Here is a 27240-nt window from a genome sequence, read left to right as displayed (position 1 = left end):
TGTCTCTGTAAGTTTTTTACAGTAACACAAAAGCAGATCATCTACTATTGGCAGAGGCGCAGTGGACATGTGACACGCAATGTTCAAGGGTCGCCCAAACAAAATTTCATGCGCACTCAATTTTGTTACCCTGTCAGTCGTACTTCTCATTGCCAGCAGGGCTATTGGCAGTGCATCCACCCATGACAGTTCTGTAGAAGCGCAGATTTTCCCTATCTTATTCTTCAAGACCCCATTTTCCTCTCGACTGCACCTGCTGCTGGTGGGTGGTAAGCACAATGTAGTTTCTGTGTGACCCCCAGACCTTTGCATAGGCCCCTTATTACCTGGGAAATGAACGCAGGCCCATTGTCTGAGGCCAGAAGGGTTGGGATCCCAAATCTTGGTATCAGTTCTTGCAGGAGACACTTAGCAACTGTTGATGCATCACAGTTCTTTGTGGGGTATGCCTCTGTCCATTTACTGAACATACACACTAGCACCAAGACATGCCTGAACTTGTGGGTGGGGGGCATGTCAATGAAATCCATTTGTAGGCTTTCAAACGGTCCATGGGGTGGAGGGAAGTGACCGGGTGCAGTGTGGGTACCCTTTCCAGTGTTATATTGTGCACAGATAGTGCACTGCCTGCAAAGTCTCTCAGCTGTTTGACGAAACTTGCCATGGTACCAGCACTGTGAAAATAAACGAATCATGCCGTCTCTCCCCACATGTGAGGGGCCATGGAAGAGACGTGCCATTGAAGGAAGCATTGATGAAGGCAGGCAGATTTTCCCATTGGGCCCAGTCCATAATCCCTCCTCTGTTTTCACACACCCTCCTTTTGCCCACTCGGCAATGTGTGTGTGATATGTACCGTGGACGCAGCGCAATTCCTGGCCCGTGAACAATTTATTACCACAAAAGTAAACAATGCATTCGTACCAGACAAAGGAAGGGGTAGGGTGCGCGTTACACAGTGGACACACACAAGATGGTCACAGACAATTGCACATGCTTATTCAGCCAGCCTGTCAGCTATACTAATTCACAGAGGAAGCCAAAGGAAGCCGTTCGCCATGCACACAGACAAATCAGCCGAGTCCACCACAACCATCACTGAGTTCTGAAAGAGTATTTTAAGTCTTGGGTGCTATGATATCTGGCGTCCCATTGACTGAAAAGAAGGAGACAGAAAAGGGTGGTGAAGGAAGAACAGTTACTCTCCGTTCCCTTGCGTTTCTCCTTGACCCCAAAAACTGGGAGAAGAGGGCGGCTGAACAGAGAGATTTTGAAAACACTCAGAACATATGCGAATTTTCATGCACATGTCAATCATACAAAGAAGATAGAGATGGTGAACTCTCTTTCACCGTCCAGATATTCACAAAGAACAGATAAACAGATAACAATTTAGGGTCCTCCACAGCAGCGCCGCAAAATGTGCATGTGTGGTGAGTGTGTGTAGCACCTGTAGGGCCCTAAAAGTGGGGTAGGGACGGCACCAAATACGTGTACCGGGTAAGTAATCTCTCCGCCACCTGACGATAACAGAGCAGGCAAGCAGTTAATACATTGTCATGCTATTTGTACTAAGGCAGCCAGCCAGCACATGTGGTTAAGTAGGAGTGCCAGGAACAGCCGCAGTTAAGTCAATCACTAAGCGTATTGCACCAGAATCCTAAGTAAGGCACATATCAATTCATACACAGAAATGTAATGAACTCAAAAGGCACAGACAATCAAGGATACCCCCCAGTATGTGCCGAGGGCCACCCCAAGGCACAGACACTGAACAGCTGCGGCTGAGGGAAAAGAGACCCAGATCACAACTAGAGCACCGGAAAAGAAGGGAAGGAAATATGATCAAAACAACAGAACTATATCAACGCACCCGTGCAGCAATGCCAGGCGCCACCATAATCCGGGGAGCAATCGGCTACAACCCACTATGGGAGCAATTACAGGAAAGCCCACCAAAGAAGAAGGGCCCCCCCTGCTCAACCAAGATCAGAGGACAAAAATCCTCAAACAAACACTCACCTCCTGCACACGAAGTCCGCCAAACCCACTGACCTCTGCTCCAGACAATCTGCGGCAGTAGTGGAGGCTGTCCACCCCCAACCTGGACCCTCACCGGCAAGACAGGGGACTGCAGTAGTTTTCCTTCCCTCGGACCGCAACCAGCCAACTCGCATGGGCATCACGGAGTCACTGCGTGTATGGGACGTGCGTGAAGTATGCCGTCACTGGTGGGGGTGGAGAGCCAACACTAGGAGGTAACGCAAAAACAGCATATCAGAAAGGAGCACAGAGGCATGAAAACAACGGCAGAGGCCAAGAACCGGGGAGGAGGGAAAACGGAAAGAGCCAAGACTAAACAGAAGTAACAGAGGTACAATCCTCAACTGAATGGTGAAAAAGGAGAAAATTAATATAGAACACCGTCAACCAAGACATTCCAGCCAGGTAGTCAGAAAGGCAGAAGAAGAGAAAGTCCAAGCAGAGGAGGACAAAAACAATCAAGGACGCAATAACCACAGAACTGAGCTGAGAAAGAGATCAGACAAACAGAGCAGGAACCAGAAATATGGAGACAAGGCAGCTCACGGCCAAGCAGACCACCGGCATCCAATGGAGCGAAGCAGAGACAAGGACAGAACAAACCTCGGATCCGCACTCCAAAGGAAACTCGGCGCCAGCAGCCGAAGCTAGCGATGTCACCACGAAGTCCGGGGCTGCATTCTCCACCAAAATGTAGAAGTGAAATCTGTAATATAAGGAACAATAAATGATAGAAAGATAACACGACCACAGCTCTTTGTCAGCTCAGAAGATGGTAGATTTATTACAAAAATAAAACACCAAAATACGTGTGACACGGAGACAATCAGCATAGAAGCCTGAATGTCCAAAAAGTTGATGTGTTTGGCATCCTATATAGACATAAAAAACAAAACCACCCATATGACCCGTAGCAAGAAGTATTACACGTAGCACAGTCCACCATGATTCTTATGGCCAATGGACAAAGATCTCTAACAAGAAATCTCCTTGTAAGGTCTGATACATACATACTGTTGCTAACCATGTGATCTAAATGGGCAGTATTGGGGTCAGTCAATCAAATGTAGGCTGCCATGGCTTGGTAAATCTCCATCCTAAAATGCAATTTAAGCAAGGTGACGAATAGTATTGCGAAATCTGTTATTGCTAAAAGACTATTGTGCAAGCGGTGTGTCACGTATCTCGTCTGGGCCTAGAGAAATGCAAGAGCAGCATTTCTCTGATGATCTGTGAAAGGGCAGAGCTACCTAAGATAGAGAATATTAGATATGGGCTAAGCTAACAGGGCCTGAAGCTAATACATTTGGTATCAAGAAAAAGATGGCTTCTACACTAGTGTTGTAGTATTGGTGCTGCCTTGGCCCCTGCTCAGTGTTAGCCTCAGCCATGGAGACTGTTCCTCCAAGCTACTGCTTCTTAGCTGTAAGCAGCCTCTGTCCAATTGCCCCAGTCACCTTTAATTTGTATTCAGTGACTGACCTTCAACTTTCACCATGTACCCGCCCACCCCTTTGTCGCTTGTGGTGCACTGTTGGTGCTGAACTGAACCTTGCCCTGTACTGACCTTAACTTGTCCTGCCGTGTCTCCTGAAGCGATAACCCCTCTCCCGTACCTAGTCTTATGATGTCCCGAAGGGGCTGTATATGTTGGAGGAAGGAGGAAAGCCACATAACACGATCCCGAAAAATTGGTCGGCAACCATGTGTAGGCTCTATCATGACAGACAAAATATGTACCTTGAGCTGGTATTAACAGAGGAGACGTCTGAGATGAAAAAGTATAAGTATGGGTACAAGTGCTCTTTCCTAATTGGGCTTTGGCATTCTGACCATTCCCTTGCAAACAGTAATGGTCTCGACGGGGTAGAGTCCAAACGGGCGGAGATCTTTTTCATCCAGCCCTATCTGTAAGGCTGTTTTTGTATCGGGTCAAGTTCCAACCATCATATGCTTGCTTCTCGTCAGGTGGGATCTTCCCACCTTCACCAGTATTCCTTGTCATGGCTACTATTCCCTTCATCAAGGGATCGTGACCAACATCAGTATTAACAGGGTATCGAGGTTGGTGCTCATGTGCGTTGGAAAACATGGCCAGAAACGCCCAGGAGGATCCATCATAAGAAAACGGCAAGACTAAATATGGCATCCCCTTATCCGTGCTGTGAGGCATGAGCCCACAGACCCAACAATCGGTGGTGTTAGTGACCAGTTGATGCTGATGCAACAAATGTATGAATGAATTGTTAAAGTATTCCGTTCTCCTGGTCTGTTCATGTTCAGAGAGGGTATGTAGCTGGTGCGGGGAGACAGTAGTGTGAAAAGATATAGGGTGAGAGGTGGGTGTAGGTACAGGTATTGGCTGCAAAGTGTGAGTAACCCAACCCACACAAGCTAATAAAACACATACAATAGTCAAAACACATAATACTACGCCACATCTACTAAACAATAATTTATAATATTTCTTTTTCATTTCTGCTCTTTTATCATTTTCTGATTCACCAGAATCCATCCTCTAAAGTGTTGCTTGTGGCAATCTTCCTATCTCACTTAGTTGTGGTTATTAGCCGTTCTATGACACTGCAGATCCTGCAGGCCTATTGCCACTACTCAGGTCACAAACCAAGTCTCCTACCACGACCCTGCAACTTAAATTGGATGATTCCAGTATCACACAGGAAAGGAGAGAAAAAAATATATATGCAATTCAAAATTTGAAATGTAAGTTCAGAAAAAGGAAAAGTTTTCAAATGTCTCTAGTCTTTCTAGGCCTTAGATTGTATTTGTTTTTGTTCGGCACAGTCTGGTCCTGAAAAAGTGTCTCTGGATCAGTTGTATCTATTCTGAGATGCGATGGTACAGCTTCTTGCAAAACATCATCGTCTTCCTTCTCAGTCCGAGTTCATTCTAGGTGTGCATCGCCAAAAGGTACAAACCAGGGGACCTTTCTCCTTCAAAATCACCTATACCTTCGCGGACCCACTGGTCAAAAGGCAAAGGCAAGGGTACCTTTTTGCAGTGCACACCATGAATCCAGTTCAGTTCTTTTTCCCAACAACCTTCACGGCTGTATGTGTCGTCAGCAGGACCTTTCTTGTCAGTCCCCAGCGGGGCTCCAGATTCTTTTTTCTTTGGAAATTCTTCAGACACACCCAGTCCCCAGGTTGGATGGTGGGCCCGGGATCGGAAGAGGCCTGAGGCAAAAGCGTCTTGTACCTACTGAGGGAGAACACGCAATTTAGTGGTGATGTCATGCAAATAATCAACCAACATTGGATACTCTATATCCGAGTACTTTTTGGGCCTAGGGACACCCCAGACATTAGCCGAACACAATTTCATATTGGCTAAGTCCCACACGAGAATGAACAGCTGTTCGAGTGGACAAGAGAGCCAAAGGTAAAGCATCGACCCAGGCAAGACCCCTGCTGGCCTGTATCTTTGCAAGTTTAAGCTTGAGAGTGCCGTTATAGCACTCTACCAAGCCCGCTGACTGAGGGTGATTTGCCGCATGGAATTTCTGCTTAATACCAAGACCTGTACATACTTTCTGCATGATTTGGCCCACGAATTCACTTCCTTTGTCACTCCAGACAATTCGAGGTAAACCAAACCTCGGGAAGTATTCCTTCAGAAGGACCTTTGCTGTAGACCAAGCAGTATTATCCTTTAGGGGGTAGGCCTCTATCCATCTAGAAAAGGCACACACCACCACACGGACATACTTTAGGTTATTGCATCTCTCCATATGAATGTAGTCTATCGGCAACACCTCAAAAGGATATGTTGGGGAAGCAAAATGGCCTGCTGGAGTTGGTGTCCCTCTTCCTGGGTTATGCATTAAACAAACAATGCAATGCTTAACTAGATTGTCTGCACATTTAGGGATTCCCGCATTCTGCCATACCGGAGCCAAAAGCTTGCATATTCCTTTTGCACTGATGTGGGCTGGACCATGTGCCATAGTCACTACTGGAAGTACATAGCCGTCTGGTAGCAGCCAACGCTGATGTTCCGACAATTCTATCCAACACCCCGTCACATCTAACATTCCCGTACCATCTTTCCACTTACTTGATTCTTTCTCTGTAGCCTCTTCCTGAATCATTTTCACACTTTCTATTGTGTCCTCACACATTCCTCCTTGACTGACCCATCTGGCAGGTCCAGCAACATACATACGACTTGTCACATCTCTAGCTGTCTCTTTTGCTATCTGATCCGCGAAAGCATTTCCTTCACCTACGTCATCAGTGATCCTCTTATGTGCACTACACTTCACAATCGCTATCTGAGTGGGCAAGGCAAGTGATTCTAAGAGGTTATTTACTAGCTGGCCATGCTGTATTTTAGTACCGTGTGAGGTAAAGAATCCTTTTTCCTTCCAGAGGCGGCCAAAACTATGGGCCACCCCAAATGCGTATTGGCTATCGGTGAACACATTCACTCTTTTTCCTTTAGCCAATATACAAGCTCTAGTCAGAGCTATCAATTCAGCTGCTTGGGCTGAATTCTTCCTAATGCGTGCTGTTTCTACAATTGTATGCAAGGTGGTAACAGCATAGGCCCAAGGGATCCAGAGAATTGTAGATCAACTTCCTATAGATGGTTGACATTGCTTTTTCGGTCAGGGGATTAGTTAGCAGCTGGTCCTCCAGTGGGGATGCATCAGGCAACTTCCCCCCCTTCCCAGATGTTACCTTGCAGAGCGTGACCCACCTGCAAATGTCAGAACCGTTTTTAGTCGCCTAATTCATACCAACCGGACCATCGAGTTGCACCTCCACCAGCGAATGGTCTGAGATTCCCCCTGCTATCTGCGTAGCGGCCCTAAAGTCATCTTTATGGACAGTCCGGGTGAAAAGATAGTGCAGGCATGCCAGGCTACCATGTGCTGCAGACAGGTGCATCCAGTTCTGATACCCTCTTGCGCTCTAGGGGCATTTAGGAGTATCATGAATATAGTATAGGGTCAGTTCTGTCTCTCCAGTCACCCCCAATGCGTGTATGCTCTGTCGTAAGTGTCTTACCCTTTCACAGGATGAGTCAGTCTTGTCTGGGTCTCTTTCCTGTTTCCCGATATGTGAATGGCACCTCCGAAGACTCGCGAGAGCAGTGACCCACCAGCAGGTTTTGTGGAGCGCTTTTGTCCTGGATATAGTGCTGCATTCAGCAGGGCACCCACTCTCTTTTCTTTGCAGTTGCCTGAAGATCAGCAGTCCCAAGGTAGCAGTCACACCTGGCCTGTCTGTAAGTGCAGCCCCCTCTGGATGCCTGACCATCAGCAATTGAGCCCACATTGTGGCCGGCTGGACCACAGGCGTGAGCTCAGACAGGGTGTTCAACACTGGAGTAGTTGTAGTCCCTCATGGACCTCTGACACAGAGTAGTCAGAAATTCAGCAGCTAAAAACCCAACACAGGCTCTCCAGGAAGCCAGTAGATTCAGACTCTGTTAAGTTAGGAATTTGGCAAATGCAACCTTGAATGGACCTGTTGGCAGCACACAATCGTCCTACTGGGCCTCAACAATCATGTTGACGTAGAGTTTTATTTTCTGCCTTGAACTGTTGGGAGAGTCTTGGCATCCCTCAGACTAGCTGGTCCTGCTGGATGGCTTTCCGGTTCGCCCTACAGATAACGAGGATGTGTCGGACCTTGCTTTTTCCAGGACAGCCTTGTCCTCCTGCTGGATAGTGAAACTCCCTTCCCTTGCATACCAGACAGGCAGGCTTCTAGGCAGACTTCTAGGCTCTTCAGGACAGGTACACAGCTTCTCCATTAAGTAATTCAGCATACAGGTGATGTCCATTCAACTTAGATAGACTGTCAGGCTGACACCATCCCTGGTAGCACAGCAGGCACCTGAGTACTTTGTAGAGCACATTATTCCTGGGTAACAGAGGACTTTGAACTATGTTATAAATGAGGGATAGATGGTCCCACTTGTATACACAACTGGCAGACAGGATATGGTGTTTACTCTGTCGCACTCTCACATTGCATTTATGCTACGCACACCAACACCCTAAACATGCACTTGATGTTATCGCAAAGTCTGGACACAGGTTTAGAAATGGAGCATTACATGGGTATGTCAGTAGAAAGCCACTCCACTGACCATGATGCAAAGATCTAATCAGGCTATTGATCCTTACAACAGGGTGCATTGCCAGCACCGCTCTAGCTGTTAAACCCATGACAGTCCTCTGCCTTAAATGAGGGCACACTTGGTGTGACCCTCCAGGTCACAGGACCCCGGTCCAAGATCTCTTATACTCCCTTGTTAGAAGTTGCACAGAACAGGGGTGGCAGAAAAATCTTATGTAATTGTTTTGTGGTAGATTTACTCCAGTAACGTGCAGTTACAAGTTTGACGCCATGTACTGGGGAGTTGCCACGAGGAACAGATTTTTCTGCCTGTCAAACCACATGCCATTCACTATTTCATAGTGTTTTTCTGCTTTTATTTACCCCTTGTTTTAAGCAGATGGTAGATATATGCATGAGGTTGGTTGGGGGGAGATGGGTGAAGCAGGGGAGGGAAGGGGAAAGATATTTCTAACAGAGGGAAGAATTGTGTGTTTCCCCCAGTTAGTAAAAAAAATAGCATAAGTCTTGGCTGCTTCTGCTGCACCCAGAGTCTTGTGGGTCTTTTCAGTCTGATTTTTCTGTCTGGAAAAAAATAGTGACCTGTTTTTCTGCACAAAAGCCTAACGACTGATAATCAGGTGGAATAAAATGAACACATGAAAGTACTCCTTAATTTCATTGCCCTTGATTCATACTCTGGACCATAGTTGAGGGATAGGTCTAGGCATAGTCCTCGCAACACACAATAGATTTGCGTGCAGCAGAGGCCAAACTCAAAGTCAGGATACCAGATACAAGTAGGTGGTAACTCAGGGCAGAGGAAAACGCCTGTTGTCCGTGGAGGAGTCCTTCCCATCCTAGAAATATACATTAAAATTAATTAATAGTATTCTATTTTAAATATCTTTTTGGTGCCAGTCCATATGACTTTAATTTCTGCTTCTGGGATTCTATGTTATAAGTCCATAGGGTGCATGTATCCTTTCTGAGCTTAATAAAATGTTGGAAATTCTACAAATCCTCACTCCTAGATCCAAGTACTCTCAGGCTACCATTCTTCACTCTGCTCTGTCTGAAGAACAGCTCAACACTTTCAAAATTCTTCAATTCTGCATTGATATGGCTTGTAAAAAATTTTGGGGTATATTTAAATGTATTAACTATTTAATTTTAATACTATAGGTGATTGAAATTACGGACGAAGAAAGCAAGATTTAGCACCAGCCAACTGAATGTTAGTGCCATAAGAAGGATTATTTTGAAAAACCGAAGGACATCCAGCATTCTAAGTTTAAACAATTTCCAAAATCTAGGTGTGTCGAGGAAGTGGGAGCTGAGGAAAGTACTATACCTGTAAGTGAAGTCTCTAATTTTGCATTTCGTTAACCCAGAGCAAAGTCATATCTGTGCACACAGCTTCGGAAATAATGCCAGAAAGACCAATCACAGCATCCTCATCTGAAATATGATCAGAAAGACAAATTGCCTCAGCATGACTGAATAACGTTCATCTAAAGCATCATGTAATTGCAGAGAGGACGCACACACTGCATAAAAGAAAGTTATAACAAAAGGTTTCTTCTGCAGACTATCAAAGAAAAGACGCTGAAAGAAGACTCCGAAGCTGACACATTAACAACCAGAAGATTGGAAAATCACCTTTGTTCAACAACCGTTTTTAACCAGTTACACAAGTTTGAGACTGTCTGCCTCGGGATAGAACACCTCGACCTACTCTGCTCACTCTGGCGAAAACCTTAAAAATTCACCACTTTATTGTGTTCATGACCATGTCAGATTGTTCCCTTTTGTTGTGTACTGTTCTGTAATTCTATGTAAATCGCCTCAACCTTATCTGTTGTGCAGGAGTGATATGTAAAACTGATTAAATTAGCACTGTTGCGCCATAGCTAATGTAAATAAATTCTCGTCTTCAGAACTACAAACCGTAACCTTACACCAAACAAAGAAAGGGTAAAAGGAGCTGATGTTCTGCGACTAATGATCCATAATAGTGCTGTGCATGTTTTAATGTCCTCAGTTACTGCCATTACGTGCAAAAGGGACTTCTCAGTTTAATCATTAAATATCAGACTAACACCTTATCACTGCATTGCTAAGAACCTATACTAATAGATTTGAGAAAAACTTCAGTCACAAAATAAGTTGCTGCCGGAGATGCTATAACCAAAAGACTATTATCTGCTACAAACATTTCGACAGGTGTTACAGGGCTGCATCCAGACATATTTTGCTCAATTCAAGTGTTAAGAAGATTACACACAATTTCTTTTAGAGATAAGTGCTGAACATTATCTAAACAAGCCCGACTCTAAAATCGGGTTCACTCTTACTGTGGCATATAAGCAAGAGAAAACTAAACGTAGAGATATTAACTCTAGGAATACACTTTATAAAAAGACGGTCTGTGAGAACAAATTCAGTGTTCAAACCCGCCCCAATCAAAGCAAAATAACCCAAATTGCAGAAAAAAGTTACCCGTGCCAAAAAAGATTCAGCCATCAATCTCATCTCACTGAATTTGAGAGAATGCACACTGGGAAAAACCTCTCTCAGTGCTCTGAATGCCTAAAAAGTTTCAGCCGTGAATCTCGTCTCACTGAGCATATGAGGATCCACACTGGGGAAAAACCTTATCAGTGCTCTGAATGCCAGAAATGTTTCCATGAAAAAAGATATCTCACACAGCATATGAAAACCCACACTGGGGAAAAACCTTATCAGTGCTCTGAATGCCAGAAATGTTTCAGCCAAAAATGCAATCTCACTGAGCATATAAGAATCCACACTGGGGAAAAACCTTATCAGTGCTCCGAATGCCAAAAATGTTTCAGCCAAAAATCTCATCTCACTGAACATATGAAAATCCACTCTGGGGAAAACCCTTATCAGTGCTCTGAATGCCAGAAAAGTTTTTGTAACAAACGTGGTCTATCTCGACATGCAATAACCCACTCTGTGGACAAACCTTATCAGTGCCCGGATTGTCAGAAATGTTTCAAAGACAAAAGCAGTCTCACTCAGCATACAAGATACCACTCTAAGACTAAGGAAAAACTTTATCAGTGCTCTGAATGCCAGAAATGTTTCGGTAATCAAAGCACTCTGACTCAGCATACAAGAACCCACACTGGGGAAAAACCTCATCAGTGCACAGAATGCCAGAAATGTTTCATTGACAAAAACAGTCTCACTCGGCATACAATAACCCACACTGGAGAGAAACCATATCAGTGCACAGAATGCCAGAAATGTTTCAGTCAAAAAAGCAATCTCACTAAGCATATAAGATCCCACACTGGGGAAAAACCTTATCAGTGCTCTGAATGCCAGAAAAGGTTTTGGAACAAACAAAGTCTTTCTCATCATGCAATGACCCATTCTGTGGAGCAACCTTATCAGTGCTCTGAATGCCAGAAATGTTTCAATCAAAAATGCGATCTCACGGTGCATATAAGAACCCACACTGGGGAAAAACCTTATCAGTGCTCTGAATGCCAAAAATGTTTCAGTTTAAAAAGTAGTCTCACAAAGCACATAAGCACCCACACTGGGGAAAAACCTTATCAGTGCTCTGAATGCCCAAAACATTTCAACCGTAAATCACTTCTAACTGTACATTTGAGATTCCACACTGGTGAAAAACCTTATCAGTGCTCTGAATGCCAGAGATGTTTCAGTGACAAAATGAGACTCACTATACATACAAGGACCCACACATGGGTAAAACGTTATCGGTGCACTGAATGCGACAAATGTTTCAGTGAAAAAAGCCATCTCACTCGGCACATAAGAACCCACACTGGGGAAAAACCTTATCAGTGCTCTGAATGCCAGAAATGTTTCAGTGAAAAAAGACCTCTCACGCTGCATATAAAAACCCACACTGGGGAAAAACCTTATCAGTGCTCTGAATGCCAGAAATGTTTCAATGAAAAAAGACATCTCACGTTGCATATAAAAACCCACACTGGGGAAAAACCTTATCAGTGCTCTGAATGCCAGAAATGTTTCAGTATAAAAAGTAGTCTCACACGGCACATAAGAACCCACACCGGGGAAAAACCTTATCAGTGCTCTGAATGCCAGAAATGTTTCAGTATAAAAAGAAGTCTCACTCAGCATATAAGAACCCACACTGGGGAAAAACCTTATCAGTGCTCCGAATGCCAAAAATGTTTCAGCCAAAAATCTCATCTCACTGAACATGTGAGAATCCACACTGGTGAATACAATTATCAGTGCTCTAAATGTCAGAAAAGATTCAGAGGTAGAGATGGTTACAAGCGCCATAAGAAAACACACTGTAGGAAGGTGGATATCTGACTATGGTTACCCCCAACTTTTTGCCTAGTGTTTAGCTGGTTTTCGACTTAGTTGGCCTGGGATCCTGCTATTCAGGGCCCCAGGCTATCGGCTCTCTCCTTAAAATGGACACCATGTACCTTAGGTACATACACAATTGGATATTGGTTCTCCTTATGAGTCCCTGTATAGTGTACCCTAGGTACTCAGGGCATAGGTGCAACCAAGGCCTACCAGGGGCTGCAGCATGTTTTATGCCACCCCTGGCTGGCCACCCAAATAGACACAACTGGTTGATCACTCAGCTGGGGCAAGGTCGTGTAATTACCCCTTGCTTAGGTGTAGTATTCCCATACCTACATACATATAGATACATAGTAACTTATAAGTCACTCCTATGGCAGGCCTTAACAATCCTGAAGGCAGAGTGCTTGGTTATATGTGAGATGGTGCTCTAGCATGAGCTGAGCCTGTCTGCAGCGTTCGGAACTACTTCCTTATAGCTGTTCTATGATATTGCCATACTATATACTCTTAAGTGCATTATAATCCTCGCGGTTAATGCTAACTTTGGTTTGGCTTTATCGAAACATGTCGTGTAAGGTGTCATACACTTTGGAATACTACCCCCTCGCCAATGTTGTCGACGGGGGTAGCATTCCACTCTTCTAGACGGAGAAGACATGTTAGTTCTGACGATCACGGTTAAAGTTAACCAGATCCCCAGCGTTACAAAATGGACGCCACAGACACAAGCTGGACCGGACATCTTGAAAAGTCCTTCTGATTGCTACCAGCGCAGCTCTTGAGGCATCCTCGAAGCTGTGCACTGGGGACTGAGACACCCAGAGACTGAGCACCACCTGCACCGAAGATCAGCCCTCCACATTCCACGTGTTCTGCGTGGGGCCCTTCTGTTTGTGTTCTACTCAACGCGTTGTCCCGGTTGCTGGCCAGTTGGCTAGTAGCCCTGTGACGACTATCCTTTAAGAAATCCATCGCTGGTCTGGTTGCTCCAGACTGCCACTTGCTTCCCTGAAAAGGTGAAGTACCTCAGACCCTCCTGGTCTGCACCAGAAGCCTTTTGTGTATCCTGGGTGGGTTACCTTTGCTTAGGCTTGTTGGCTCCGATCTTGAAGTCGACCCCTCCTTCTGCGAGAACCTTCGTGGGACAGCTCCTCGCTAGCGCCTTGTCGTCCAGCTTCACGACAGCACCTGATTGCTCCTCGACGACGTCTGGTTTCTTCCTGGTTCCACCCGGTCTCTGGCTAGTGACCTAGACTCTGTCCCCTCTGCTTTTAGGTCCTTTTTCAACTTCGATCCACCCTTGGATCCACCCGGACATCTTCCTCCTGGTCGCCTGCAGCATCTTTCGTCACGGCTCCATTGGAATCAACGGCGAAACCCGACACACTTTGACACCTATGCACCCGCAGCCCGTGGGTGAGGTAAAGCGAGTACTTCGGTGCTCCTGTAGGGATTGACTATCCTAGTGTCCAGATGTGCTTGTAGTTTCCTCCTATCTAAACCGGAAGTGTCCTAAAACTATAATTACTTACCTTTTAAGTTCCCATAGACTTTGTATTGACTGCCGCGTGAGTGTTCCGACTCTGCACGCGCCGCCTGTGGGCCTCCTACTCCTAACCTAAGGGTCAGATAGTGTAGCCCCAGCGATGCCCTAGGCCTTCTCCTTTCACAAGTCGTGGTTCTTATACCACTTAAATTAGTATATGGTTTTACACGCCCCTAGGGCCTAACTGTAAATTGTGCTATTTAAAGTATTTCTAAGTGTAAGGCTTTTGCCTCTGTCCTCATAAAGAGTTCAGAGGAGTATGTTAGTGAATAAATACATATATATTTTATATATATCCTGTGTGGTGTCCTTTCATTTGGTATTCAAGGGGTTACGTATGGTAAAACAGCTGGCTTTACATGCCCTCTAGAGTTATAGCCTAAGACTGCTCTGTCCATGCTACCCCTAGGATAGCTGGTCTATAAGGTGTCACGTGTTTGTAATTATACCTTCACACTGTGTTAAGTTAGCATGAGCGTTTTACAAGTTTAAAAGCCATTTTCCTTTTCTTCTGCCTCTGCACACGGCACATTATGTTATTACAGCTTTTCGCCTAGTTGCATATTTTGTTTGACGCGAGAATAACAAGGTTTGCTTGATAATCTATGTCTGTACAGTGAGTGCCGAGGCCGTCAAGGTTTTTCAACACAGTGCTTGTTGTTCGAGTTGATCAGCGCACGGTCTAGACATAACACATATGCAGCTGTGGCCAACTTTGGGTTTGAGCGGGTTTAATAATGCACTGCACAGAGAAGTAAAACACACTTGATGGAGATTCGTATGCTGAGTGTTGGTGCAGGAGATGATGTGATCCGTTTCTGCTAAGCACAAGAGGTATGGGTCTGCCCTTCTAAACCCAAAAGAGACCTTCTTTAGATATAATATAATATACTGACTAGGGAGGGTAAACTTACGTTTAATGTAACCTTTTACTATTAGCATTTCGACATGCTTTCTCCTTTTGTATTTTATGGAATAGTAACAATGCTGATAACCTTGTTCTTGATAATGTTTCCTTGTATTATCTAAGACACTGCGCTTGAGAACACGGCATTAGAAATAAACATTTCAAAATTGCACGTGTCTTCATTTACTCCTCGTTCTCGACTGATATGTTGGTATGACGAAAGAGTGTTCATGTATTCCACTTTACCTGAGGTGTTCTGAGTTCATGTTCTGGGTTGTCTAATCATTGGGGATGAGAAAGAACCAATGAGACACTGGTTGCTAGTCTGGTAGGGGATTTTGGATACTGAGGTGAGTTTTTGGCACACCCTCATTCACTGATGTTCTGGGTCTCTATGCACAGTTCTGTATAGGTACAGAATCCCTGCTACAAAGGTTGAGTTTACAACCATCACCATAAGGGTTGTTTGGACTTGTGCAAGGTGCTCACTAGAAGAGTGAACATCATTTATGTGTGTTCTGAATGTCAGATAAGGTTTAGTCTTGAATACAATGTCATTTCACATGAGAATTCACACTGGACTAAAGCATTATACAGGAGGGGTGTTGGACGTGGCCCTTCTGGCAGGTCCCCCCCTGAAGTTTTGTGCTTGTTATATGTGACCTGGGACTGGTGATCCCCCTTCTGAGTGTGTGTGTGGTGAGAGAGACCTGCCTCCCATAGGAATGCATGGGGAATGTATGTGGCTCTGGTAGTCCCTGATGATTGGGGCGTGCCGGGTCGAGTTTGGTATGTGTGCCCTCGTGAGGTTGAATGCTACAAGATGATGTATGCGGCATGTGGGTGACTAGAAGGGAAGTGCCACTTCTAGACCCTGGTGCGTGTGTGCAGTAGGTGTGCTGGCGTATGATTGGCTGAAGCCGGCTGGGCCTCCCCCCACCAGGCTGGCTCCACCCCCCTGGGGTGCGTCCAGTGTCCCTAGCCTGGCCAGTACCAAGAAATTCCTTATAACCAGTTCTAGCTGGTTCTCTCCCTGCCTGCCCCTTTTGGAGACAAAGGGAGGTCCTGTATAAAAGGAGGGTGGGCCCTCTGCTCTCTCTCTCTTCTTCTTCCTGCTTGGGACCCTGCCAGGGTCGTGCTGCTGCTTGGGCTCAGGGAAGGGCGTGCCTCCCTGGGCCCTGCTCTGCTCCTGAACTACGGACTTCCTATGGACTCTGCTTTCCATGCCACTAGCCCTGGGGAGCGTTTTCCTGCTGTCCTAGCGCCTTGGGCGCTTCATCAATGCTTCTAGCGCTCGGGAGCGCTCTCCTGCCGGCCTAGCGCCTTGGGACGCTTCATTTATGTTTCTAGCGCTGGGAGCGCTATCTTTCACCAGCCGGTGCCACCCGGCAATTGCCCGATCGTGTGAGGGGCCCGAGCCCCCAGCGAGTGCCTACCTCGCTTGCCCCCGCCCTTGCTGTAATTATCGAGGGAGCCCACTCCTCGTTAATCCCCCCGGTGTTCACCGCCGCAGCCCGGGAACCCTTGTGAGGCCCGCCCCCGGGCCGCGCTATGATTGGCTGATGACGCTCCCCCGGGCCGTGCTCTGATTGGACGGCGGCCCGGGGAGCTGTGGAGGCGGGGAGAGAGAGCCGAGCAGTGCAGGGGGCAGCGGGAGCCGACTCCGCGCCCCTGCGTCCCCCAACAGAAGTGCCGCTTCCCCCCGGGGCCCCCCAGGAGTGAACGGGAGCCCCGGAGAACGAGGAGGAACCGGCGCGACCGGAGCGGTGAGTGCTGCAGGAGGGGAGGCGGGGCGTCGGAGCACATTGCCGGTGCTCGCCCCTCCCTTCCCGCGTGGGCACACATGTGCATAGAGGCCCGCGGGGCCCCCAGGGATGCCGGGTCCCCCGAGGGGGACCCCACCTGTCCGCAACTTCCTCCCTGAGCCCCGCGAGGCTCCGTCACGGCCCCTGGGGCCCCCATTGATGCCGGGTCCCCCGAGGGGGATCCCGCCTGGCCATCCCTTGTCCCCTGAGCCCCGAGAGGCTCCATCTGCACACTCTCCCCCGAGCCCCGAGGAGGCTCCAACGTGTCCTGGCCCCCTGAGCCCCGAGAGGCTCCATCTAAATTCCCTGGGCCCCGAGGAGGCTCCACCCCGGGCCCATTTGCCCCTGAGCCCCAAGGAGGCTCCACCATGTGTCTCTGGCCCTCCGAGCCCGCGAGGCTCCGCCCAGTGTTCCTGAGCCCGAGTGGCTCCAGCTATAATCCCTGAGCCCCGAGAGGCTCCACCACGTGTCCCTGACCCTGCCGAGCCTGGGAGAGGCTCCACCATTGCCCCCCTGTTCCCCTGAGCCTGCAAGGCTACGTCCAAGTCCCCCAGCGGCCCAGCACTTCGTGGGCCGCTGCCACGTTTAGGTTTGCCCCGGGCCCCTTGCAGCCCACTCTGGACATCGAGACTCTAGAGCGCCCTTGCCCCAGGAAGGCCATCTGGCCTAGAGGGCGCTGCTGACTATTATCAAAGTAATGCTGAGAATTCTTATGTGTTGCCCTGCTGATGGGGGCCTCTGTTGTGTTATGTACCTTGCCATTCCTTCCCTCCTGTATAACCTTGCCTCATGTATGTCTATACTGGTTAGAGTGAGTTCTATTGCTAGTTCTATGAGACCCCGGGGCGTGACGTATTCTAATGCTAAGCTCCTGGTGATTATGTGTTCTAGTCCTAGTCCGAGGAAGCTCCCAGTGGATATGTGTTCTAATGCTAGATCCATCATGTGCATACCCCTGGCAGGGGCCCCTTGGCCCTGCCCTGTACCTTCTTCCCTGTAAACCCTGCCCGTGCCCCTGGCACCTTGTACAATGTGTGTTCCTATGTGTCCTTCTTAATACAAAGACTATTTTCATATATACTTTGTGTGGAGTTCCTTTTGTGGGAGGCCTGGGATGTTGCTGTTGGTGGGTGCGTGCGCAAATGCTTCACACATGTCCTCCGAGATAGGCCTGACTGCCCACGCCGCGTTACCTAGAGGGTGAGCAGGGGTCGACTTTATATAGGGGTGGCGGTCTCTGACTGGCTGTGGCGCAAGCCCTGGCCGGCCGGGGGTCCCATTTCCTACACTGGTGGCTAGCGGTGGGATCCGGACTTGTGTTTGCGCTGTACCACAACGATAACTGGCCTCCCTACAAAACTCTGCATTGTAAAGGGTCGCAAAGAAAGGAGATTATTGTTTTTAAGAGGTTACTTAAATGTCCGTTCTGTGAAAAATGTATTCTGGTACGCTATGAGTTAGGTGGCCCTAGCTCGGGAGGGTAGATCAACTCCCTAGTGCAATGTGTTTTCTGGATTCACCAGAAGGGTGGGATCCAGTGGTGGCAGCGTAATTGTGTTCAATGTGTATGGTCCCTGTCCCTTCCCTGGAGTAATGATACCTGCGCCACATGGGTCAGGTCAGGTTGCTAAAAATGTCTGTTCTATGGAAATGTTTAATGATTAATAGAAATACCCATTCTGTGGAAAGTTTTTAAGGTTACTTAAATGTCCGTTCTGTGGAAAAATGTGTGCGTATACACTGTGAGTTAGGTGTCCCTAGCTTGGGAGGGTAAATAATCTCCCTAGTACAATATGGTTTTCTGAATTCACCAGAAGGGTGGGATCCAGTAGTAGTTGCGTAATTGTGTTCAAGTGTGTGGTCCTTGTCCCTTCCCTAGAGTGATGGTACCTGTGCCACAAGGGTCAGGTTGAGGAATCAGGGGCGGTGGAAAACTGTCTTACCAGTCTAGGGGACGGTGTGTGGATGAATGTTGAGGTGTGCGGAGTAATGGAGTGTAAGTTCTCTGGGATGGGGAGCTTGCTGAATCAACGATAATAGTGTCCTTCCTTACCCCGCTGAATGTGTTGGATGCATCATGTGTTCCGTACACCGCTGAATGTGGTTGATGCGTCAGGTGTCCCCCCTTTTCCCAGCTAAATGTGTTTGACGCATCATGTCTTCCTTACCCCGCTGAATGTGTTTTAGGCGTCAGGTGTCGCCCTGGCTGAATTTATGTTGAGTTGTATCCCGGACAACGAAGACCTGCTGGCGCTGCCGCGGCTTGCCTTGGGGAGAGCTGAACACTGAGACCTGCTGGCGCTGCCGCGGCTCATCTTGTTGTGTTTTCGGTGTCAGGTGTCGCCCTGGCTGAATTTATGTTGAGTTGTATCCCGGACAAGGAAGACCTGCTGGCGCTGCCGCGGCTTGCCTTGGGGAGAGCTGAACACTGAGACCTGCTGGCGCTGCCGCGGCTCATCTTGTTGTGTTTTAGGCGTCATGTGTTGCCCTGGCTGAATTTATGTTAAGTGGTATCCCGGTCAAGGAATACCTGCTGGCTCGGCCGCGGCTTGCTTTAGGGGAGAGCTGAACACTTAGTTCCCAGGTGGAAGACCAGTGGAGGGAGGAAGTTCCAAGACTGGTAAGCGAGTGTGTTCTGAGGGTGTTCTCCTGGGAGAGCGCGGAACCTCAGAAATAGAGGTAGGGTGGGGCATTCTTGCCCGTGACCTCTGGCAAGCCTGAGGGTGCGGACCCTAGGTGGAAGGAACAGTGGTAGTCGTGGCTACCCTGAGAAAGGGAGTGGAGAAGGGCTATTGTGGGCCAGGGGTTACCACCCCCCACTTCGGATTAGCAGGGACCAGTGGTATCTGGGTGGCCTAGGGCCTGGTCCTAGTCACGGACAACTAAGGCGTGCCAGTGGGGTAGCCTGGTTGGGCCTATGTCTTTGTTATTTTTTATTTTTTTTAATTTTTAGTCTGTGTGTGTCTATCGGTCCATGTGGCGTCGAACTGGAGGGTGGCTCGGCAGCGCGGGCCACGTCCATGTTCTATCGCCCTGCAGCAGGGAAGTCCATCACGGTAGTGATTGGTCTACCCTGCGTTTGGGCTGGGAGGGGCATGTGTTGGACGTGGCCCTTCTGGCAGGTCCCCCCCTGAAGTTTTGTGCTTGTTATATGTGACCTGGGACTGGTGATCCCCCTTCTGAGTGTGTGTGTGGTGAGAGAGACCTGCCTCCCATAGGAATGCATGGGGAATGTATGTGGCTCTGGTAGTCCCTGATGCTTGGGGCGTGCCGGGTCGAGTTTGGTATGTGTGCGCTCGTGAGGTTGAATGCTACAAGATGATGTATGCGGCATGTGGGTGACTAGAAGGGAAGTGCCACTTCTAGACCTTGGTGCGTGTGTGCAGTAGGTGTGCTGGCGTATGATTGGCTGAAGCCGGCTGGGCCTCCCCCCACCAGGCTGGCTCCACCCCCCTGGGGTGCGTCCAGTGTCCCTAGCCTGGCCAGTACCAAGAAATTCCTTATAACCAGTTCTAGCTGGTTCTCTCCCTGCCTGCCCCTTTTGGAGACAAAGGGAGCTCCTGTATAAAAGGAGGGTGGGCCCTCTTCTCTCTCTCTTCTTCTTCCTGCTTGGGACCCTGCCAGGGTCGTGCTGCTGCTTGGGCTCAGGGAAGGGCGTGCCTCCCTGGGCCCTGTTCTGCTCCTGAACTACGGACTTCCTATGGACTCTGCTTTCCATGCCACTAGCCCTGGGGAGCGCTTTCCTGCTGTCCTAGCGCCTTGGGCGCTTCATCAATGCTTCTAGCACTCGGGAGCGCTCTCCTGCCGGCCTAGCGCCTTGGGGCGCTTCATTTATGTTTCTAGCGCTGGGAGCGCTATCTTTCACCAGCCGGTGCCACCCGGCAATTGCCCGATCGTGTGAGGGGCCCGAGCCCCCAGCGAGTGCCTACCTCGCTTGCCCCCGCCCTTGCTGTAATTATCGAGGGAGCCCACTCCTCGTTAATCCCCCCGGTGTTCACCGCCGCAGCCCGGGAACCCTTGTGAGGCCCGCCCCCGGGCTGCGCTCTGATTGGCTGATGACGCTCCCCCGGGCCGCGCTCTGATTGGCCGGCGGCCCGGGGAGCTGTGGAGGCGGGGAGAGAGAGCCGAGCAGTGCAGGGGGCAGCGGGAGCCGACTCCGCACCCCTGCGTCCCCCAACAGAAGTGCCGCTTCCCCCCGGGGCCCCCCAGGAGTGAACGGGAGCCCCGGAGAACGAGGAGAAACCGGCGCGACCGGAGCGGTGAGTGCTGCAGGAGGGGAGGCGGGGCGTCGGAGCACATTGCCGGTGCTCGCCCCTCCCTTCCCGCGTGGGCACACATGTGCATAGAGGCCCGCGGGGCCCCCAGGGATGCCGGGTCCCCCGAGGGGGACCCCACCTGTCCGCAACTTCCTCCCTGAGCCCCGCGAGGCTCTGTCACGGCCCCTGGGGCCCCCATTGATGCCGGGTCCCCCGAGGGGGATCCCGCCTGGCCATCCCTTGTCCCCTGAGCCCCGAGAGGCTCCATCTGCACACTCTCCCCCGAGCCCCGAGGAGGCTCCAACGTGTCCTGGCCCCCTGAGCCCCGAGAGGCTCCATCTAAATTCCCTGGGCCCCGAGGAGGCTCCACCCCGGGCCCATTTGCCCCTGAGCCCCGAGGAGGCTCCACCATGTGTCTCTGGCCCTCCGAGCCCACGAGGCTCCGCCCAGTGTTCCTGAGCCCGAGTGGCTCCAGCTATAATCCCCGAGCCCCGAGAGGCTCCACCACGTGTCCCTGACCCTGCCGAGCCTGCGAGAGGCTCCACCATTGCCCCCCTACCCCCCTGAGCCTGCAAGGCTACGTCCAAGTCCCCCAGCGGCCCAGCACTTCGTGGGCCGCTGCCACGGTTAGGTTTGCCCCGGGCCCCTTGCAGCCCACTCTGGACATCGAGACTCTAGAGCGCCCTTGCCCCAGGAAGGCCATCTGGCCTAGGGGGCGCTGCTGACTATTATCAAAGTAATGCTGAGAATTCTTATGTGTTGCCCTGCTGATGGGGGCCTCTGTTGTGTTATGTACCTTGCCATTCCTTCCCTCCTGTATAACCTTGCCTCATGTATGTCTATACTGGTTAGAGTGAGTTCTATTGCTAGTTCTATGAGACCCCGGGGCGTGACGTATTCTAATGCTAAGCTCCTGGTGATTATGTGTTCTAGTCCTAGTCTGAGGAAGCTCCCAGTGGATATGTGTTCTAATGCTAGATCCATCATGTGCATACCCCTGGCAGGGGCCCCTTGGCCCTGCCCTGTACCTTCTTCCCTGTAAACCCTGCCCGTGCCCCTGGCACCTTGTACAATGTGTGTTCCTATGTGTCCTTCTTAATACAAAGACTATTTTCATATATACTTTGTGTGGAGTTCCTTTTGTGGGAGGCCTGGGATGTTGCTGTTGGTGGGTGCGTGCGCAAATGCTTCACACATGTCCTCCGAGATAGGCCTGACTGCCCACGCCGCGTTACCTAGAGGTTGAGCAGGGGTCGACTTTATATAGGGGTGGCGGTCTCTGACTGGCTGTGGCGCAAGCCCTGGCCGGCCGGGGGTCCCATTTCCTACAAGGGGAAAGCCAGAAACGTTTTACGCAGAAAGGAGATCTCACTAAACATGAGAAATGCATCAACATGAGGTGAAAAGTAAGGCGTATCTTGAGTTGCAGAAAAGCTTCTAACAACCTGACTTTACATGAGAGAGCACCTATTGTAGTTGCAATAGAATTCATCAAGAAACTCTGCATGATAACTTAGGCTGCCCGCTTGCAACCTCCAAAGAAATTTCAGGCCTGGAAATATTTTTAATTGCAACAGAATCCACAGTTTGAGTATCTGAAAGTTACAAAACTCTCAATGTCTTTACTTTACACAGAGAAGTGTTAGTGCTTGCAAAAATCAACTAATTGCACAAAAAATCACAATAATAATGTCTTAAATTTTACTCCATCCAAAAGGTTTCTACTCACCCTTGTTTCTTAACATATGACTGATATCTATTTTTTCATGATAAGATTAAGCCTATGTGGAGTTCTTCAGTGAGAAACTCCGCAAAGTGACAAAAAAACTCTGGCGGTCTACGCGGAGTTCCGCAAGCAGCGGAGTGCGTAAGGGTCATGCAGTTTGTGGTGATTTCATCCCATGTCGGAGGATCATTTGGCCCTTCTCTTCCAGGAAGTTATGGATCTCTTTGCCAAGGGAGCTATCAAACGCATCCCTGTGCCAGAAATAGGTCGGCGTTGCTACTCCCACTACTTGTTGGTACCCAAGAAGGACAAAGGCCTGCATCCTATCTTATTCCTCAGGGACATCAACCGCTTCCTCCGAAAGGAGAAGTTCAAGATGTTAACCTTGGCTCAGGTCTTGTCTGCCTTCGACCCTGGAGATTTGATGGTAGCTTTGGACTTGCAGGCCACTTGCTTTCACATCCCCGTCTTGCCTGCCCACCGGCATTACCTGCGGTTTACGGTAGGCCACACGCATTTACAGTTTACCACGCTACCCTTTGGCCTTACCAGCCCCCCCGGGTGTTCACGAAAGTGATGGCGGTGGTCGCAGCTCATCTGCGCAGATCAGGGGTTCCAGTCTTCCCCTATCTTAACGACTGGCTGTTGAAGGCGAGCTTGCCAAGGCTGTCGTCTCCCACCTCCAGACTACGACGGACTTCCTGCATTTGCTGGGGTTCACAGTTAACATGCTGAAGTCGCACCTGATTCCCTCCTATAAGCTCCTTTTCATCGGAGCGGTTCTGGACACAGCACAGTTTTGGGTCTATCCTCCCTAGCAGCAAGTCCAGGATATTCGGGCTATGATACCGATGTTTCAGCATCCATCCCAGTGTTCGGTGAGAATGACCCTGAGGCTGCTGGGCCTCATGGCCTCCTGCATCCTGCTGGTGCATCATGGCAGATGGCATATACGTGCTCTGCAGTGGGACCTGAACTTCCAGTGGGCGCAGCACCAGGGGAATCTTTCCGATGACATTCAGATTTCGGAGGGGACTGCAAGTCATTTGCAATGGTGGTTCACGAACCAGGATTGGGTCAACAGCAGATCCCTCTCCCTTCCCCAACCTGAGTTCACAGTAGTGACGGATGCGTCACTCCTGGGTTGGGGCAGCCACATGGGAATGACGGAGATCAAAGACCTCTGGTCTCTGGCGGAGTCCAGGCACCACATCAACCCTCTGGAGCTCCGGGCGATTTGTCTTGCACTGAAGGCATTCCTTCTTTCTGTCAAAGGAAGAGTGGTTCAGGTGTTCACGGACAACACCACCGCCATGTGACACTGCAACAAACAGGGCAGGGTGGGGTCAATGATGGATCACAAATGGCATCTTCACTCGAAGGTGGTGCTAGGTCTCTTTCAGTAGTGGGGAGAACCTTGGTTAGATCTATTCGCCACCAAAGAGACTGCTCAATGTCAACAGTTATGCGTGTTAGAGTTTCCAAGATGGCTCTCGCTCGGCGACCCTTTTCGTTGCGAGTGGAGTTGCGGCCTCCTGTACCACTTCTGCCAAGATTGCTGAAGAAGATCAAACGCGATCAGTCCCAAGTCTGGTACCCCGAGCTCTTGAGCATGGCCATCGATCCTATTGTTAACAGATTTTTGAAGTGCATTACTCATCTCTTTCCTCCTTCTCCTTTCATAATGCCCTAGTGGGAGTTGAATCTTGTCCTCACTTACCTTATGTGTGCTCCTTTTGAGCGCCTACACAATTGTCCTCTTCGCCTCCTTAGAAGACTGCTTTTTTGCTTGCCATCACCTCTGCTTGCAGGATGAGTGAGCTTCAGGCTTATCTTCCAGACCTCCCTTTCTTGCTGTCCAGCCGGACAAAGTAGTCCTCCGTATAAGCCCTCTGTTGTGCCCAAAGTGATTGCCTCTTTCCACATAGGTCTGACCATCACATTACCTACCTTCTTCCCACCTCTGCTGTGTTTTTCTCTGCCAGGCGCATAACATATAGACTGTTCACACACTTTCTGTAGTATGCTTCATTCTGGGCAGATAAACTCTAATCCCCACACTACTTCTAACCTCGTGTTAGTGCAGCCCGATGTAAACAGTAATTGTAATGTATTTAGATTTACATAACACTTACTACCCCATATGAACTTTGAAGCGCATTTTCGGCGAGTAGCACGCTACTCCAGGATCCAAAAATGATTAGTGGTGAATTAGTATAGGGAAATATAAAATGTATTTGAGAGCTGGACATGTTGGTCTGTTAGTTGGGTTAAAAAAGATAGTGGGGGGATAGAAGAGGGAAGGTTTTGCATTTATATAGCACTTGCTACCCCTGATGAAGTGTTGAAGCGCTTTTCGGCGAGTAGCATGCTACTCCAGATCCCAACAAGATGAATAGACAGATCAATTATGGTGGGTAGGTTGTTTTATTGTATACACACAACTATACAAAAATTAATACAATTCCGTTGTAAAGTTGTATCCAAGAGGCAAGTATAGTCTCTGATAATCATTTATACAATACTGATACATTTTAAGTTGGCTTGCCATCAAGACTGATGCCCCGTAATATTGATGCAAAGTCATCTGTGCTGGAGTATCTTAGACTCTTGTTGAATTGTACCATCCACCTTGCAGGTACTGCTATTCGTATCAGGTCCACATTGTTGGCAGACACAAACGCCTAAATTGTGCACTATTTATATTAAGCATAATGTAGGTGAGCAGATGACAGTAACCACTGTACAAGCTGTATTAGAAGCTTAGATGTAGAGTGACATAGAGGGCGATAAACACTCCACTAAATCTTTTTTTATTATTAACAGTGCTCATAAGACCATACAATTCAATACGATATACAAATAGCCCATTGGGGAACAGTTCAGGCGTCATCTGGGGATTACACAAACGAGAAACACAAGTGTCTTTCATGAATACAAATTGACTCCTCCTCCAAGGACTGCACTGTATTATTGGCACGGGTGAAAAGGCAAACAAGCAGTCAGGAGGCGCATTGATTGTATACCCCCCACCTGACAGGATGGTGACAGACCCCAACCACCTGCAGGGGAAACGTGCCACCTCATTTAATAGCTGCCAGACGCTTTATTATGTAAGCAGACTGGTGGTTTACAACTGCGCCTACGTTGGGGCACCACATGTTTTTCCAGCATAATCTGGTGTGCTCCCCCCTGTGTGGGATGATAGCACCCACTGAAAACTGCACCGTTGTGTAGTCTGGGACAGTGCACCTTCCATGTAATTCTGAACTGGACCTTTAAATACGGTACTATTTTGTGTGCCTATTTAATTCAGGTATACAAAGAATGTGGTAGTCAAGTCAAGTCAAAGAATTTATATAGCGCACTACATACCCAGAGGGTTTCAAGGCGCTTAGGGAGGGGAGGAGGATTACTTGTCAAATATCCACGTTTTAAGTTGCTTTCTGAATGCTAGGTGGTTCTGGGTAAGGCGAAGGTGAGTGGGGAGTGAGTTCCATGTTTTAGCAGCCAGGTATGAGAAGGATCTGCCTCCCATGGTGGTCTTGTTGATGCGAGGTACAGTGGCGAAGGCTTGGCTGGAAGAACGTAGTTGGCGGGAGGGGGTGTAGAAGGACAGTCGTGAGTTGAGGCATTCTGGTCCGATGTCGTAGAGTGATTTGTGTGCGTGGGTTAGCAGTCGGAAAGTGATCCTCTTATTGACGGGTAGCCAGTGGAGGTCTTTCAGGTGGCCAGAGATGTGTTCGTTGCGCGGGATGTCTAATATGATCCTGGCTGAGGCGTTTTGGATTCGTTGGAGTTTCTTCTGGAGTTTAGCGGTAGTACCTGCGTAGAGGGTGTTTCTGTAGTCCAGTCGGCTCGTGACAAGAGCGTGGGTGACTGTTTTTCTGGTTTCGGTGGGGATCCAGCGAAATGTTTTTTTGAGCATGCGGAGAATGTTGAAGCAGGATGAGGATACGGCGTTGACTTGTCTGTTCATTGAGAGTGAAGAATCCAGGATAACGCCTAGGTTCCGTGCGTGGTCTGTCAGGATGGGTGCTTTTCCAAGGGCTTCCGGCCACCAAGAGTCGTCCCATGCAGAGGGGGATGTACCTAAGATGAGGACTTCTGTTTTATCTGAGTTCAGTTTCAGGCGGCTGTGTTTCATCCATTCGGCAACTTCTTTCATTCCTTCATGTAGGTTAGTTTTGGCGGTGCTGGGGTCATTGGTGAGAGAAAGGATCAGTTGAGTGTCATCCGCGTAGGAGATGATGTTGAGGTTGTGTTGGCGGGCGATGGCCGCGAGGGGGCTCATGTATACGTTGAAGAGGGTGGGACTGAGTGAGGATCCTTGTGGTACGCCACAGATGACTTCAGTGGCCTCGGACTTGAATGGTGGAAGGCGGACTCTCTGGGTTCTTCCGGTGAGGAACGAGGTGATCCATTCAAGTGCTTTTCCTTGTATTCCGATGTTTCTGAGGCGTTGTAAAAGGGTGCTGTGGCAGACTGTGTCGAAGGCTGCAGAGAGGT

General features: G+C 48.9%; 1 protein-coding gene and 1 long non-coding RNA gene across 2 annotated transcripts in view; one reads left to right on the top strand and one right to left on the bottom strand.

Annotated features, from left to right (window-relative positions):
* Positions 1–15393, top strand: part of LOC144806251 (uncharacterized) — a 100694-nt gene extending 85301 nt beyond the window's left edge. The window contains exon 4 of the mRNA XM_078672651.1: positions 9321–15393. Within this exon, the coding sequence (XP_078528777.1) occupies positions 10689–12485 (1797 nt within the window). The 5' untranslated portion in view covers positions 9321–10688 and the 3' untranslated portion in view covers positions 12486–15393. The remainder of the gene's footprint in view (positions 1–9320) is intronic.
* Positions 1–22309, bottom strand: part of LOC144806253 (uncharacterized) — a 74934-nt gene extending 52625 nt beyond the window's left edge. The window contains exon 1 of the long non-coding RNA XR_013605742.1: positions 22241–22309. This is a non-coding gene — a long non-coding RNA (uncharacterized LOC144806253). The remainder of the gene's footprint in view (positions 1–22240) is intronic.
* Positions 22310–27240: the final 4931 nt, after the last annotated feature.

This window comes from Lissotriton helveticus, assembly GCF_964261635.1.
Source record: "Lissotriton helveticus chromosome 1_1 unlocalized genomic scaffold, aLisHel1.1 SUPER_1_unloc_57, whole genome shotgun sequence".
Lineage (NCBI taxonomy): Eukaryota > Metazoa > Chordata > Amphibia > Caudata > Salamandridae > Lissotriton > Lissotriton helveticus.
This window is presented reverse-complemented; position numbering and strand designations above follow the sequence as displayed.